Below are 14,976 nucleotides of genomic sequence, written 5' to 3'. Positions count from 1 at the left end.
TTGTAACCAACCTAGCAGGTGTATAGTGTAAGTGATGTATAAACTTAAATTGTATCAGGACATCAGCCGTACTGATGATATCCTGAAAGCATGCCTCCACTGCCTCCTCCCAGTCCTCTTCAGAAAGCTCAGGCATAATCCTTTGCCATTTACGTTGAGAGTTCTGAAAAGGATCCGCACCCATCACCTGAAGGCGCCCATAGAAGGTCGTCACAAGTTTGTCTATCTCTGGAGAGGACAGAAGGTCCTCCATGGAGGATTCCCTGAGCCCTATGGTCAATGAACCAAACTGTGTCCTGAGGGCATGTCGCAATAAAAGGTATTTGAAGAAAAATTTGTTTGCAATGTTATATTTAAGTCGAATGGATTCAAAAGACATTAATATATTGTTTTCAAAAATATGAGAGAGGTGCGTGATCCCATAACGGGCCCACCACATCGAATCTGGATGACCACAGAGCTCAGGAATGTTCGGGTTCCGCCACAGAGGAGTCTGTGGCGAGATATCGACTTGGGATTGTGCCAGTATCTTTCCCCCCTCCCCCCAGGCCACAAAGCAAACCTCTGCGGGAGAAAATCTGGATCCACCCGTTTTTTTGGACCTATGTAGTTCGTCCTTCAAGGAGGCAGGGGATGCAAATAGAGACAATAGAAAAGCCGTGGATGGAGTTTGGGGGTCAGAGTGCAACCAATCATGGATATAAGTGAGCTGGGAAGCAAGAAAATAGTTCCTCAAATTTGGGCAAGCCAATCCACCTACAGGTTTGGCCGCTTGTAAAGATGATTTGGCTATACGAGGTTGGCTACCGTTCCAAATGAAAGTAAACAGGGCAGAGTCAAGTTTTGCAAATAATTTTTTGGTAAGGAAAACGGGGGAGGCCCTAAAACTATAGAGAAATTTTGGCAGAAAGATCATTTTAAATATGTTTATGCGACCAATTAAATTGAGAGGTAAGGAGGACCAGGTACGGAATTTCTCCGTCATCTGTTTTTTTTATTTTTTAATAAATTTGCAAAGACTTCAAGCAAACTTCTTTCACGTTGTCATTATGGGGTATTGTTTGTAGAATTTTGAAAAAAATAATTAATTGATTCCATTTTGGAATAAGGCTGTAACATAACAAAATGTGGAAAAAGTGAAGCGCTGTGAATACTTTCCAGATGCAGTGTATATATGAATTTGAGTTAGGAACCTGTAGATTGTAAGCTCCACGAGGACAGGGACTGATGTGAATGTGAAACATAGATGTAAAGCGCTGCGTAAATTATCAGCGCTATATAAGTACCTGTAATAAATAAAATAAATAAATCAATAGAATGGTGGAAACTTGGGTGTTGCAGCAGGTATGTGTAGGTAAGTCTAGGAAGAAGAAAAGCTACTGTTACAAAGCAATAGAAAACGAAGATGCTTATTCATACGTATTAGTTGTTACATATATTGTACAGGGCAAATACCTGTTTCTGGCTTTGGCCATGCTCTTAGACTTTCTCCTCTCAAACCGCTCTTCATCTGATGAGGAAGTGGTATCGCTGCTGTGAATTGCATGCTTTTTTCTTCTGCAGAAAAATACACTCATTAACATGTACACTGGAGTAAAGGAAATAGACAGACAAAAGGCGAGTAAAGGAGGCTTGATGGCAGTAGCCAATAAGTAAAGTTCACCATACATCTTCCAATATGACCATACAATCTTTGTACAATCAGCCTCTAGATTTACAAATACCATGTGTAATAAGGATCTACATAAAGGAGTTATTAGAACTAAAGGAGACTGTACAGTCAGATTGTAAAGTGTGTGGTGAGGGGAATCCTCTTTGTTGAGCTATTATATTCTGACAGCGGGAAGATGGACCCGCCATCAGAATATACTGATCAGCGCTGCAGGCTTTATATAGTCTGTGGTGCTGATTGAGCGGGGAAAATCTGACAGGGCAGTTGTACAGAAGTCCATTAGTAGATCGATTTCTGTACAACCACAGTGCTCATTCATGGATTGAAATTCGGCCAGTCCCTGCTGATCAAAATTCATTTCGATCCATGAATGGCTAACTTACCCCACTGTCTGCACAGAGTGCAAGTGCAGTCAATGCCTTTACTTAGGTTTCCTCAGTATTATAAGCATGGTTTCCAATATGTTCCTCTTGATGTTAAAACACAAAGAACTTGACTACTACAGGCCATTCATTCAGACTGCTTCCCAGACCTAACCTGACAGCAGGTCCTAAAGACATCAGGGCTATCAAACCGAACAGTGCAAAGCAGATCATATCTGCGTCTTCGAGATCACCGGCGTGTGACCATGATGCGTATAACCAGCAAAAAGGTGAAGAGGACCTGTCCTATAATTGACAAACCTGAGGTATGTGCCTGCAGCAAGGTATAAGTCTGAAAACTAGTGTTCTGCTTCAAATATAGACCCTGCGAGTCTTTTATTCCTGAGATGCGAGTCTGAAATAACTATTGGGGAACCATGGAAGAGATCAGAGAAGACAATCTAGTGCATACTCTTTAGTAATCTCGCTTACAGAGAAGTAAATAAAGCAATAATCCCACAGTTCTTGAAAATGTATTCATGCCTTAGGCGCTTTTTGCACTTTAGTAATCCATAATTTAGGCTAAAAAAAAAAAATAATACGAATAGGAAGCAAACTGAGAAAATTGCCTGCTTTAGAAAAGCAGAATTAAGCCGTCTAGACATTTCTTTTCAATACCAATGGCTTCTGGGAGACCCATGCTGAGAAATTAAGAAAATAGTCAGGGTTTTGTTCTGTTCTGCAGCAAATCTGCATTACAATTGGTGTGGCAGTAATAAAAAAAAAAGCATAAAGCGCACCGTAAAAATGGCTTCCAGACCACACAAGAATTTAACAGAACAAAAAAAGGGAAAGAAAACGTTTTAGAAATCAGGAACTTTCCTTAAAGCAGAACTAAGGGCTCTTTCTCACGGGGCGGATCAGTGATGATCCACCCCGTGAATATCCGCTTGCTCAGCGGGGATCACTCCGCCGATCCCCGCTGAGCAGGAAGATGACAGGTGCATCGCTGCACACTGTGCAGCGGCGGACCTGTCAGAGCGCCGCTCTCCCCTATGGGGGGATCGGATGATGACGGACCGTAGTGTCCGTCGTCACCCGATCCGATAACGGATGGAAAAGTAGGTTTTTCCTCCGTTACACTTTTCGGATCGGAGCGGGTCGGATGTCAGCGGACATGTCACCGCTGACATCCGACGCTCCATAGAGATTCATGTATGTCCGTTTTTCATCCAAAAACGGAAGGATGAAAAACGGACATACGGATCGTTAGTGTGAAAGAGGCCTAAAACCCAAGAAATGATCACCTCCACCTTCCAGTGATGCGGCAGTTACATCCCTTTCAAGACACTGTCCTCTACTCCCCGGTGAAGGGTCTTTGGCCTCTTGAGTGGCCGGTGGTGGAATGATGTCATCCTGTGCATGCATAGTCATTCTGCTGCAGCCAGAGTATGCCAGGAATGCACAGTACAGTGTTCATTCAAAGAGAAGACTGCAAGCAGGCAGGTAAATGTTATTGCAGAAAAGACACTGCAGGTCTCTACTGCAATAACATTTTTTTAAATAGTTAAGCTTCGTTACTTTCCCAACCTTTTCATCACAGAGAACCCTTGAAATGACCTTCCAGTCTCAGGGAAGCCCTGATAAAATGTACTAGATCTACAAACTTATGATGCATTGGTGTAATGGTCAGTGGGAAGAAAGCTCCTTATGCCTGTAGTCATTGGGAAAAATTACCCCCTTACAGATAGCTGAAAAGATCAATGGTGTCAGTGGGAACTTATCTGAGAGGCAGAAACTACTGATTGTTCAAGGAACCCCTAACAACCTCTGGAAGAATCCTCCAATTCCATGGAGCCCTGAACTAGGTGGTGGCGACAGCATGGCCAGTAAGGATGAGCTCCGACGTGTTCACATGCTGCAGGTGCCGAGCCCGCTAGGAAGTCGGCACGGCGCAGCGGTAATCACAGGCAGCGAGACATTTCCCGATCTCTGCAGCCGCACATCGGGAAATGTCTCACTGCTTGTGATTAGCGCTGCGCCGACTTCCTGGCGGGCTCGGCAAGTGCAGAATGCAAACACGCCGAAGCTCATCCTTAATGGCCAGTGCTAGGATCACCACACATGACAAAGCAGGACAACAAAATACTCCCCTGCTTGCATGTCACTTCATCGCCAGCTGGATGAGTTAGGCGTCACCCTCTCGTCAACAACTTACATTCTCTGCAGCATTTTCAGCCAGCGAGTGCAATGCAAACAGGTGAGTGTTTCAACTGCACATTTGTGACAGAGGCACTGTGACTTCAGTGCTGTTGAAAATGCATTTTCTAACAATATGTAAAGCTATAAAGGTCAGTCAGAGCTGGTTTTAAAGCCCTATTACTGCCAGTAGTAAGCAAATGCTGTACTATCCATAGCCTGAGCCCAGGCACATTTCAACATTTACAGCAGATTCAAGTGCTTCTCACAGGAGATTGTCAGCATTTGCTCAGTACCATTCTACAATGGACTCAACCACACCTTGTAGCTCCATTTTGGAAGTGTAGACTGCTGACAGGGGACTCGAGAAAAATAGCTGCAAAACCACTGCACAGCACAGGCAAAAATGGCAAGTTTGTTATAAAAAAAAAAAAATGATGGGTTTACTTTAAGCTCTTTATTGGAAGATCCCTCTATTAGGCTCAGTAAATCTTCTTGATTTAAAAAATAAAGCATGCCAGATGTGGGAAAAAATAAAATACATCAGTCCAACAATAGTCTGCTAGTTGCAGGCTGTGAACATACCGAATATGGCTTCTTCTTGCAGGTGATCTGTGTGTATCAAACAAAGTGCTTTGTCGCTTTTTTTGATGTGCTGGCTCTAAATAAAACCAAACATGTTAACAGATTAGAGAAAAAAAACAAAGAAAATACATGGAACTTCAAGTTCATAAGTATAGATCACTGCAGTTTTCTTCCTTTAATGCTATATCAGATTATCTGCTTTATCAGAATATATGCTTATTCATATCATTTACAACTACGTGAACTATAATCACAAAGTTAGCAGATGGTTAGGTTGGCATCTATATTTGTTTTGCTCTGGAGAAAGAAAAAAAAAAAAAACTTGGCTTTTATTTAGATGCCATTCAAGAGTACATTTAAAAAATGCTAATTAAAGGAAACTATGGGCATAATATAACAAAATCTAGCTATATAGGTGCATAACCACTTGCCGACCGGCTCACGCCGATATAAGGTGGCAAAGTGGTTCGTTCCCGCGAATCGCCATATGAGAACATCTGTACCTTTAAGGGCGATAGCAGACGGGGAACGCGATCGCATGCACGAGAGCAGGAAAAAGGATTTGTGTGTGCAAACACACAAATCCCTGTTCTGTCAGAAGAGAAGAAACATATCGTTTGTTCCTACCAAGTAGGAACGATATGTATCTTCCTCTAGTCAGTCCTATCCCCTCACAGTTAAAACACACCCAGGAAACACACATTTAACCCCTTGATCGCCCCCTAGTGTTAACCCCTTCCCTGCCAGTGACATGTACACAGTAATCAGAGAATTTTTATAGCACTGATCGCTGTATAAGTGTCAATGGTCCCAAAAATGTGTCAAAAGTGTCCGATCTGTCTGCCGCAAAGTCGCTGTACCGCTAAAAATCGTAGCTCACTGACATTACTAGTAAAAAAAAAAATAATAATAATAATGCCATAAAAATGGCATAAATTTTTCCCATAGTTTGTAGACGCTATAACTTTTGCGCAAACCAATATAAGCTTAATGCGATTTTTTTTACCAAAAATATGTAGAAGAATATATATTGGCCTAAACTGAGGAAGAAATTTGTTTTTTTAAAAACATTTTTGGGGCTATTATAGCAAAAAATAAGAAAATATTGTTTTTGTTTTCAAAATTGTCAATTTTTTTTGTTTATAGCGCAAATAATAAAAAAAACGCAAAGGTGATCAAATACCACCAAAAGAAAGCTCTATTTGTGGGAAAAATTTTGTTTGGTTACAGCGTTGCACGACTATGCAATTCTCAGTTAAAGTGACACGGCGCCCTATCACAAAAAATGGCCTGGTCATTAAGCAGCCAAATTTTCCGGTCTGTAAGTGGTTAAAGTACACTAAGAACTCATCCATTGTGAACCATAAATTGTACACTACTTCCACAGCATTTTATGAAATTTGCAATCTGACAGCAGATAAAGTTTTTCAGTGGATTCCTTCAATTATACTGACTACAATGCACAGGTGCTTTTCATGTAACCTCAAGCATTTCCATCCATAAGATTTTTTTTTAAATACTAAATGCATTACCTACCAATAGGAGGTGCTTGATACCTTTCCACAGTTTTCCTCTGCCTGAGGTTGTATGGTCGATCATTCTCTTCACCCTCTTCACCCTCTACCTCAGCTTCTTCATCACAGTCTTCACCTTCTTCCTGGGACTCTGCAATAGCATAGAAAAGATATGATAACACACCCCCCAATAAAAAAAGAACGTAAATTCCCATCTTTGACCCCTGGCAGGAAAACCTCCCTTCCTACCAGCCTTGATATCGGACGAATGATCATCTGTTTTATTTTATTTTTTTGCATGCTAGTCTCATATCGAAAATGCAGAGGTTACAAAAGCTACCAAATTTCTTGGACAACAGAATGTAACTTCAGAAGTGATGTAATGCATTGTAATGTGATGTATTCTTTCGTTTCTAAACATGCGCGGTCTTGGTCACTCAATTTTTTTCAGATGAAAATTGTACTGATTAAAACAAAAATCGTTCGTTCTGGTATTGTACGACAAAAATGTTTGAGCTGGATAATTTCGCATGAACTGTCAAATACTGTGTACTATCAGACCAACGTAAGATCGCTTCGAAAGCGGTATTTCTCATCCGATTCTCATCGTGTGTACCAGGCATTAGAGTGCGTCAAGCGTTCCTCTTTCCCCTGTGGTGTGCCGTTTACATTTTTTACAACTGTGTAACTACTAGGAAGCAACTCAATCCATAATGATGCCATCAAGTAGAAAAATTGTATCCTAAAAAGGGAATAATAATAAAAAAAAAAACAAAAAACAAAAAAAAAAAAAAACACTCCAATTTAAAGTATACAGTGCATCCGGAATGTATTCACAGCGCTTCGTTTTTTCCACATTTTGTCATGTTACAGCCTTTTCCCAAAATGGATTAAATTCATTATTTTCTTCAAAATTCCACAAACCAAATCTTAGGCTCGATTTACACAGGGGCAACATGACTTCAGCGCGACTTTGTACCGTGGCTTCAGCGCGACTTCAGCAAATTACAAGGCGACTTGAAGTCGCCTCCATGACAGGCGACTTCGGCTGTGGCCAATCACAGGGCAATCAGCTCTCTGGGAGGGAGGGGGGGAGGGAGGGGTTTTCCCTGCAAAGTCGCTTGACTTTACAGAGAGATCCGAGTTGGAGGCGACTTCCATTGATTTCTATGGTACAGGTCGCCTACCAAGTCGGATCAAAGTAGTACAGGGAGTACGCTCTGAAGTCGGAGCGACTTCAGTAGTGTCTATTAAGAGGCTAGCGTTCACTCCCATTGAATCTATTTCTGGGGCGACTTGAGGGCGTACAAGTCGGATCCCAAGTCGCCCCAGTGTGAACCGACCCTTATAATGACATGAAAGAAGTTTGTTTGAAATCTTTGTACATTTATTAAAAACAACAACAAAAAATCCCATGTACATACGTATTCACACCCTCTGCTCAATACTTTGTTGAAGCAACTTTGGCACCAATTACAGCATCAAGTCTTTTTGAGTATGATGCTACAAGCTTGGCACACCTATTTTTGGACAGTTTCTCACATTCTTCTTTGCAGGACCCCTTAAGCAGCATCAGGTTGAATGGGGAGTGTCGTGCACAGCCATTTTCAGATCTCTCCAGAGATGTTCAATTGGGTTCAAGTCTGGGCCACTCAAGGACATTCACAGAGTTGTCCCATAGCCACTCATTTGTTATCTTGGCTGTGTGCTTATGGTCGTTGTCCTGTTGGAAGATGAACCTTCGCCCCAGTCTGAGGTCCAGAGCACCCCGCAGCAGGTTTTCATCAAGGATGTGTCTGTACATTGCTGCCTTCATCTTTCCCTTCATCCCGACTAGTCTTCCAAAGGTCCTGCCACTGAAAAACATCCCCAGAACATAATGCTGCCACCACCATGCTTCACTGTAGGGATGGTATTGGCCAGGTGATGAGCGATGCCTTGTTTCCTCCAGACATGACGCTTCAATTCAGTTCAATTTTTGTTTCATCAGACCAGAGAATTTAGTTTCTTATGGTCGTCCATCAGGTGCCTTTTGGCAAACTCCAAATGGGCTCTCATGTGTATTTCACAGAGGAGTGGTTTCCGTCTGGCTACTCTACCATACAGGTCTGATTGGTGGAGCGCTACAGAGATGGTTCTTCTTTTGGCGGGGCAGCCCACTCTAGGAAGAGTGGGCCTCCATCATTTGCAGATGATGGAGGCCATGGTGCTCATTAGGACCTTCAACGCTGCAGACATTTTTCTGCACCCTTCCCCAGATCTGTGTCGATACAATCCTGTCTGAGGTCTACTGACAATTCCTTGGAATTCATGGCTTGGTTTGTGCTCTGACATGCACTGTTAACTGTGGGAATTTATATAGACAGGAGTGTGCCTTTTCAAATTATGTTCAATCAACTGAATTTACCACAGGTGGACTCCAATCAAGTTGCAGAAACATCTCAAGGATTATCAGTGGAAACAGGATGCACCTGAGCTAATTTTTGAGTGTCATGGCAAAGGGTGTGAATACTTATGTAAATGTAATTTTTTCGTTTTTTATTTTTGAATACATTTTCGAAGATTTCAAACAAACTTCTTTCACTTTTGTCATCATGGGGTATTGTTTGTAGAATTTTGGAGGAAGATAATGAATTTAATCCATTTAAGGAGTAAGGCTGTAACAAAATATGGAAAAAGTGAAGCGCTGTGAATACTTTCCGGATGAACTGTAACTAAAAGGCATTTTTTTATTTATTTTCTTTTATTATGGATATAGTGGAGAGGGATTGGAACGAACACCTGTCAAGTTTTGACTACTGTGGTTACCTTCTGTTAGGTTCACCCTCTCTATTCTGTTCTGTGTACCATCAATAAAAGTGAAAGAAAATCACAAATTTTGGGTTATCAGACAAAAAAATAGGAGAAATCTTACAATGGGGACACTAGCTCCAGTGACAACCAGACATTGGACAGATTTATCTCCCACTGTTTTGGCTATGGGGCAGGAAGTGAGGGGAAATCTCCCCAATAAGAGACAGATGGCAAAAAATAAAAAAAAAAAATCATGACAGGGGTTATAACTAGAGGTCGACCGATATGGGTTTTTCTCTGACCGATGCTGATATTTAGAAATCGCGTTGGCCGATGGCCGATATGTGATGCCGATTTTTTTGGACCGATATATTAGGCCGATTTTTTTTTTTTTCTTCTTTTTTTTACCTTCATCTCATAAAATCTAACAGTTAGACCCCTTTCACAATGGGGCGTTTTTCAGGCGCTTTTGGGCTAAAAATAGCGCCTGTAAAGTGCCTGTCAAACGGCTCCCCTGCAGTCTCAGTGTGAAAGCCCGAGTGCTTTCACACTGAGGCGATGCGCTGGCAGGATGTTAAAAAAAAGTCCTGCAAGCAGCATCTTTGGAGCGGTGTATACCACCACTCCTGCCCATTGAAATGAATGCGCACCACTGCCGAAGCGCCTGCAAAGCGTTTCGGCAGCGGCGCTTCAGGGGCGCATTTAACCCCTTCCTCGGCTGCTAGCTGGGTTATAAGCGTCCTGCTAGCAGCCGAATAGTGCTGCTAAAATGATGGTAAAGAGCCACTAAAACTAGCAGCGTTTTACCATCAACGCATGCCCGCTGCAGTGTGAAAGCAACCTTCAGTGATACAGAAAATTTTACACATTTAAACATTTAATAAACAAAACAAACTTCCAATCAGTTCACTTGTATGTAGAATTTAGATAAAAAAAACCTCTCTTAAATATTAAATACACAAAAACAGGTAATCAAAACTTCTGGATGAAAAAAAAATGGGCTAACTTTACTGCTTAGTTTTTTTTTTTATTAGTGTATTTTTTTTTTTTTAAATTGCATTTGAAAGACTGCTGCGCAAATACCGTGTGACATAAAATATCTCAACAACCGCTATTTTATTCCCTAGGGTCTCTGCTAAAAAAAATATATATAATGTTTGGGGGTTCTAAGTGATTTTCTAGCAGAAAATACTGGATTTTTACTTGTAAGCAACAAATGTCAGAAAAGATTTAGTCTTTAAATGGTTAAACTGAGAGCTTCGTTTTCAGGCAACTTGTATTGACTTCTATTACAGAAGTCTTTTGCAAGTCAGGCTGAAGCTGTATCTGCTTTTTTTATCAGCACAATCGGCCGATGCCGATTAAGTAAAAAACACCAAATATCGGCCGATATATCGGTCGACCTCTAGTTATAACCCTCCCTTGAACTATCCAAAATAAGTTTTGCCTTTAGTTCTACTTCAAGAGAAGATGCTGGTGAAGGTCTCGTTCACAAATGCTAAAGACTTCCCAAGCAGCATAAAAAAAAAAAAAAAAAAAAAAACAACCCCATAAATAAACTCACCCTCTGAAACCTCCTCTTCCTCCTCCTCTCCTTCTGAGGATTCCTCGTGCCGGGTTTTGATTGGATAACTGTTTCTACGCAGACTTTTCCTCCTCCTCTTAACACGGGAATACATGTCCATGTTCTCCTGTATATCATGGATATTCTTATTATTAATCTGTAGGGCAATATGTAGCAAATGTGTGAATAGGAATGTTTGAATCCAAAAGGTTCCTGTTAAAAAACAAACGCAAAAAAAAAAAACAAAAAACACAAAAACACAAAAGGGAAGAAACCAATTCCTTGCTATGATAACATTTTCCTTAAAAACTCTGAAAAGCAAAGTCATGGTGGATTTCAAGAAAGTTGAATTCCTAAGTTATTACTGACTGAAATGCATATCTTATAATTTTCCTAACATCCATGTATTGCCTCTACTTCTGCAAATGGTAACATAACAGAAATCATATGCACCTTGAGGCCCTGTTCACATGTCACATAGCAGAAACCTGTGTTCCCGCTCAATGTTTTTCATACAATTCACATGTGTTATTGGATCTTGCACATAGGGTAGCCCATGCACTTGAATGCTCTATGGGCATTTGTTAGACCAAAATTTTGACCCTGAGCCAGGTGAATTTTTATAGACATGTTTTGCTACGATTTATGTATTTTGTCAGACGACCTCAGCAGCAAAAATCGCACGACGTGTGGGTTGCCATTAAGGATGAATGGCACCCAAATTCACGTTGCGTGAATTATACACCAATTCTGCCTGTAATTCCAAATGGCTAACTATGAACAGGTCCTTAAAGTAAACATCTTGAATTATTCCATCTTCACAGGAGCCAAACTTACTGACTTCTGCGCACTCCGCCATGGTTCAAAGTAGATAGGAATCCAAAACAGCATGGGGTTGAATCTAGATTCGATTATAGATTCGATTATAAAATTGAGCCAGGAGACCAAAGAGGTGCTGCTAAATGCCATTTTTAAATGGCATCCAGGCACTAAATGATGAAAACCTGTAGTCCAAATAGAGCATAAAGCTGCCTAAAGAAATCCCCTGCTGCAGAAAGCCTGATGATACATATACTTATCTAAATATCACAATGGAAAAGTCAGACAGCCATGAATAGTCACAGTTATTGCCAACCATTCATAGTTAAAAAGGGACAACAGAGATCGACATGCCAATATGGTTCTCCAGGACACTTTTTTATTCTGGCCATTTGATTCTTTAACACAATCCTTGGTCAGCAGTGTTTCTCAACCTTTTCTCAGTCAAGACACCCTTTAAAATTTCTAAAATGTAAAAAAACTAAAACTACTAGTTTAACATTCACACATGCAGAACATCCAAAAAGTGATGAATTCTTCCAAGGCAAACACACCTTTGCACACTGGTACTGACCAGTATTCAGTTTCTCTCCCTCACTTGGCAAATGTGACCCCAGTGCTGATTGAGAGGGGCAGGGAGTTGCAAACAAGGATGCTATGGAGGTGCTCACTGTCCTCATCAATGGATGATGTCATTGGTTGTAGGGTACCAGCGACTAGAAGATTTTAATGGTGCACAATAAAAACCTGTGGCTTTGTGAAACTAAGTTAGGCTTGATCCACCTGTTGGCATATACACAATTTTTGGGAATTTTGCCAAGGCACCCTGTTGAAAAGGGCTGTTATAAAGCTCTCTGCAAGTTAGAAAATTGGGCTTAAGTCAAACTTGAAGATACCCTGCATATTTATGACCACCACCAGGTGGTGCCAGATGACTGGCATCTGTCCCCCCCAAAAAAAGAAAAAAAAATTCTTCACTTATTCATGGGGTGCCAAGATCATGTACACCAGGGATATGCAATTAGCAGACCTCCAGCTGTTGCAAAACTACAAGTCCCATCATGCCTCTGGGTGTAATGCTTGTGGCTGTCAGAGTCTTGCTGTGCCTCATGGGACTTGTAGTTCTGCAACAGCTGGAGATCTGCTAATGCATATCCCGGATGTACACTATGGTTTGGCCTAAACCATTAAACTGTGTTGCCTTAACAAATGATCAGATTCTTAGTTAAAATGTTGTACATTGTTCATCCAGATATGTATGAAATAGTCAAAACATTGCCCTGCTATAGAAGTCGACTAAAGCATTAACTTTGTATGCTCATTTTTGCACCCACCTAACAGAAGGTCCATGGATTCCAGCACTCCTCTAATGGAAGGCCCAAGAGCGGACCAATGATTCAGTTTAGCAAAAAACCTAACCCCAAAATTTAGGGAAGACTTCACTTACAAATTCTGTGTCTGTCCACATACGCAGCCTCTCCACCTCCCTGGATTTACTGCTCCTCCGAATGTTGATGTTGTCCATTTCCTGGAGGACGGCCTCTGCAGTGCTACAAACAAGTAGTAAACAGTCTGTGATGTATCACATAAAAACCTATCAAATGGCAAATTTTATAATCTACTTAAACTCAAGTCAGTTGGTAGAAGAATGAACATATATCTAAACTGTAAGAAAGAAGAATTTGGATTGTAGAGTATGTCGCTAGCTTTACAATTTGATAAAGCATACGCATACAATTATGCACTACACTGTATCCTGCGTAAGCAAACAGATTTTGGAATTGAACTTTAATACTACCCATTAAGCATGCTACAAGGTGCCTCCGGCAACGGAACCCCCACCCCTCCTGCTGCAGGGAATCACATGCTCTCTGTGAAAATAGTGACAGGTAGAGCCTTCCAATTAGTAACTCTACCAATGCGCATACCGTGACCTTTGACAAAGCCACCATTAACAGTCTAATTGCAACCATGTTTGGAGACCAGCCACCAGAAGAAACCTAGCGATGCCGATCTTCAGGTCTGCTTTCAAAGTATAAGAAAAGTATCTATGTTCCAGAATAGGCAAAGTTGGAAGAGAAAGTGTTTTACAAAAAGAAGTGTCTAAAAGAACTGGAAATAATGTGTACAACTCTGTAGTGAAGGAAGATATTAAAAGTCTTCAATGAAAGATCTAAAGGGTATGATGGGGTGGCATGTGCAGGGGAGGACTGCAGAGGGTATGATAACTGTAGTATAAACAAACCACATGTTATGACCAAATGCATATACTTTTTAAAGCGTTTGTTAACCCAAAAAAGAAAAAGGATCCTGCTCCTTTAAAGCATTTTATACAGCACAGTGCTTGTGCTGTATAGTTTGAACCCCTGTAACACCTAAAAAACCTGGTTGATCCTGCCAGCTTCTGCCCTTCCCCCTGTAAACTGACCACTGTATAGAATGGCTGCTGAGCCCTGACACCATGGTCAGTTTACATGCCTCCGTCATCCGCAGCTCAGCTCTCTTCCGCCCTCTACCCCCTCTCCTGTCTGCCTGTCAGCTAGTGATAGTGCCCACTGCCCTCCCCCCTCCCCTCCTGCTGGAATAACAAATACATGTGTATACTATCAGCTCTGTCTCTTAATGCAGTGCCCCCGTCTGTTTTATTAAAAAACTGGCTCCTTCACCATATTTCACAGCGGCTCCAGGCGATCTCTCCTCTCGGCTGACGTCAGCGAGGGAATCTTGGCCCCACTCACTGCATCTGTCAGACGGCCAGAGAAGAGAGCCGGCTGGTCACATGAGCGCCAGGAGCCGCTGTGAAATACAGTAAAGGAAGCTTTTTTTTTTTTAATAAAACACAGAGACTGCATTAAGAGACAAATCAGAATATGTGAACGTGTGAAAGTGGGTTAACAACCACTTTGAATCTTTTATTGTCATTACAAAATGAGAAAGACAAATTGTCCTCTAATAAACGATAAGTGTACATTTACTTAAAACTATCACCCATACCCTGCTCCTGTCACTAAACTCTACAGCATCTCCATACAATGGCAGTTCTGACCATGCAGCTTGCCCAGAGCTAGCACAGACTTTACTCTTCTTGAACTAGATTGTATGCAGGACACCAGAACAGGGAACTGTCATGGAAGAGCAGAAATCTTCAATCACACATCATGAGGTATAAACAGGAGCGGACATTTTCAGTTCTCAGTCTGGATTGTGTCATGTGCAAACCATGCTGAAATAGGATACAAGCTGAAGGCCACAAAGTGAGAAACTACTTCTACATAGTTGTAGAGACAGGAAGAACATTGGTGACAAGTAAAGCAAAAATTACCAGTTTTATCATCAGTTAAGACTGAAAAGGGTTAAAAAAAATTATAACACTGCAGCTCCGCAGTGTAATACTGTCTCTGCATGTCAATTCCACTTTTTATTGGTCACCTAGAAAAACAAAATGGTGTTCCCTATATGTCAAATACT

At 41.3% G+C, this 14,976-nt stretch overlaps 1 protein-coding gene across 5 annotated transcripts in view; it reads right to left on the bottom strand.

Moving 5' to 3' along the window:
• Window positions 1-14,976, bottom strand: part of ATAD2B (ATPase family AAA domain containing 2B) — a 247,273-nt gene that overhangs the window by 178,442 nt on the left and 53,855 nt on the right. For 3 of the 5 annotated variants that reach the window (XM_073625324.1, XM_073625326.1, XM_073625325.1), the window contains exons 5-9: window positions 12,956-13,058; window positions 10,690-10,846; window positions 6,355-6,483; window positions 4,819-4,894; window positions 1,456-1,557 (exon numbers count right to left, since the gene is read on the bottom strand). In XM_073625324.1, coding sequence (XP_073481425.1) covers window positions 1,456-1,557; window positions 4,819-4,894; window positions 6,355-6,483; window positions 10,690-10,846; window positions 12,956-13,058 — 567 coding nt within the window. The remainder of the gene's footprint in view (window positions 1-1,455; window positions 1,558-4,818; window positions 4,895-6,354; window positions 6,484-10,689; window positions 10,847-12,955; window positions 13,059-14,976) is intronic. The other 2 variants (XM_073625327.1, XM_073625328.1) reach the window with 1 other exon arrangement.

Source organism: Aquarana catesbeiana, linkage group LG04, assembly GCF_042186555.1.
Source record: "Aquarana catesbeiana isolate 2022-GZ linkage group LG04, ASM4218655v1, whole genome shotgun sequence".
Taxonomy (NCBI): domain Eukaryota; kingdom Metazoa; phylum Chordata; class Amphibia; order Anura; family Ranidae; genus Aquarana; species Aquarana catesbeiana.
The sequence above is the reverse complement of the archived record's forward strand: the minus strand, read 5'-3'. Positions and strand labels throughout refer to the sequence as shown.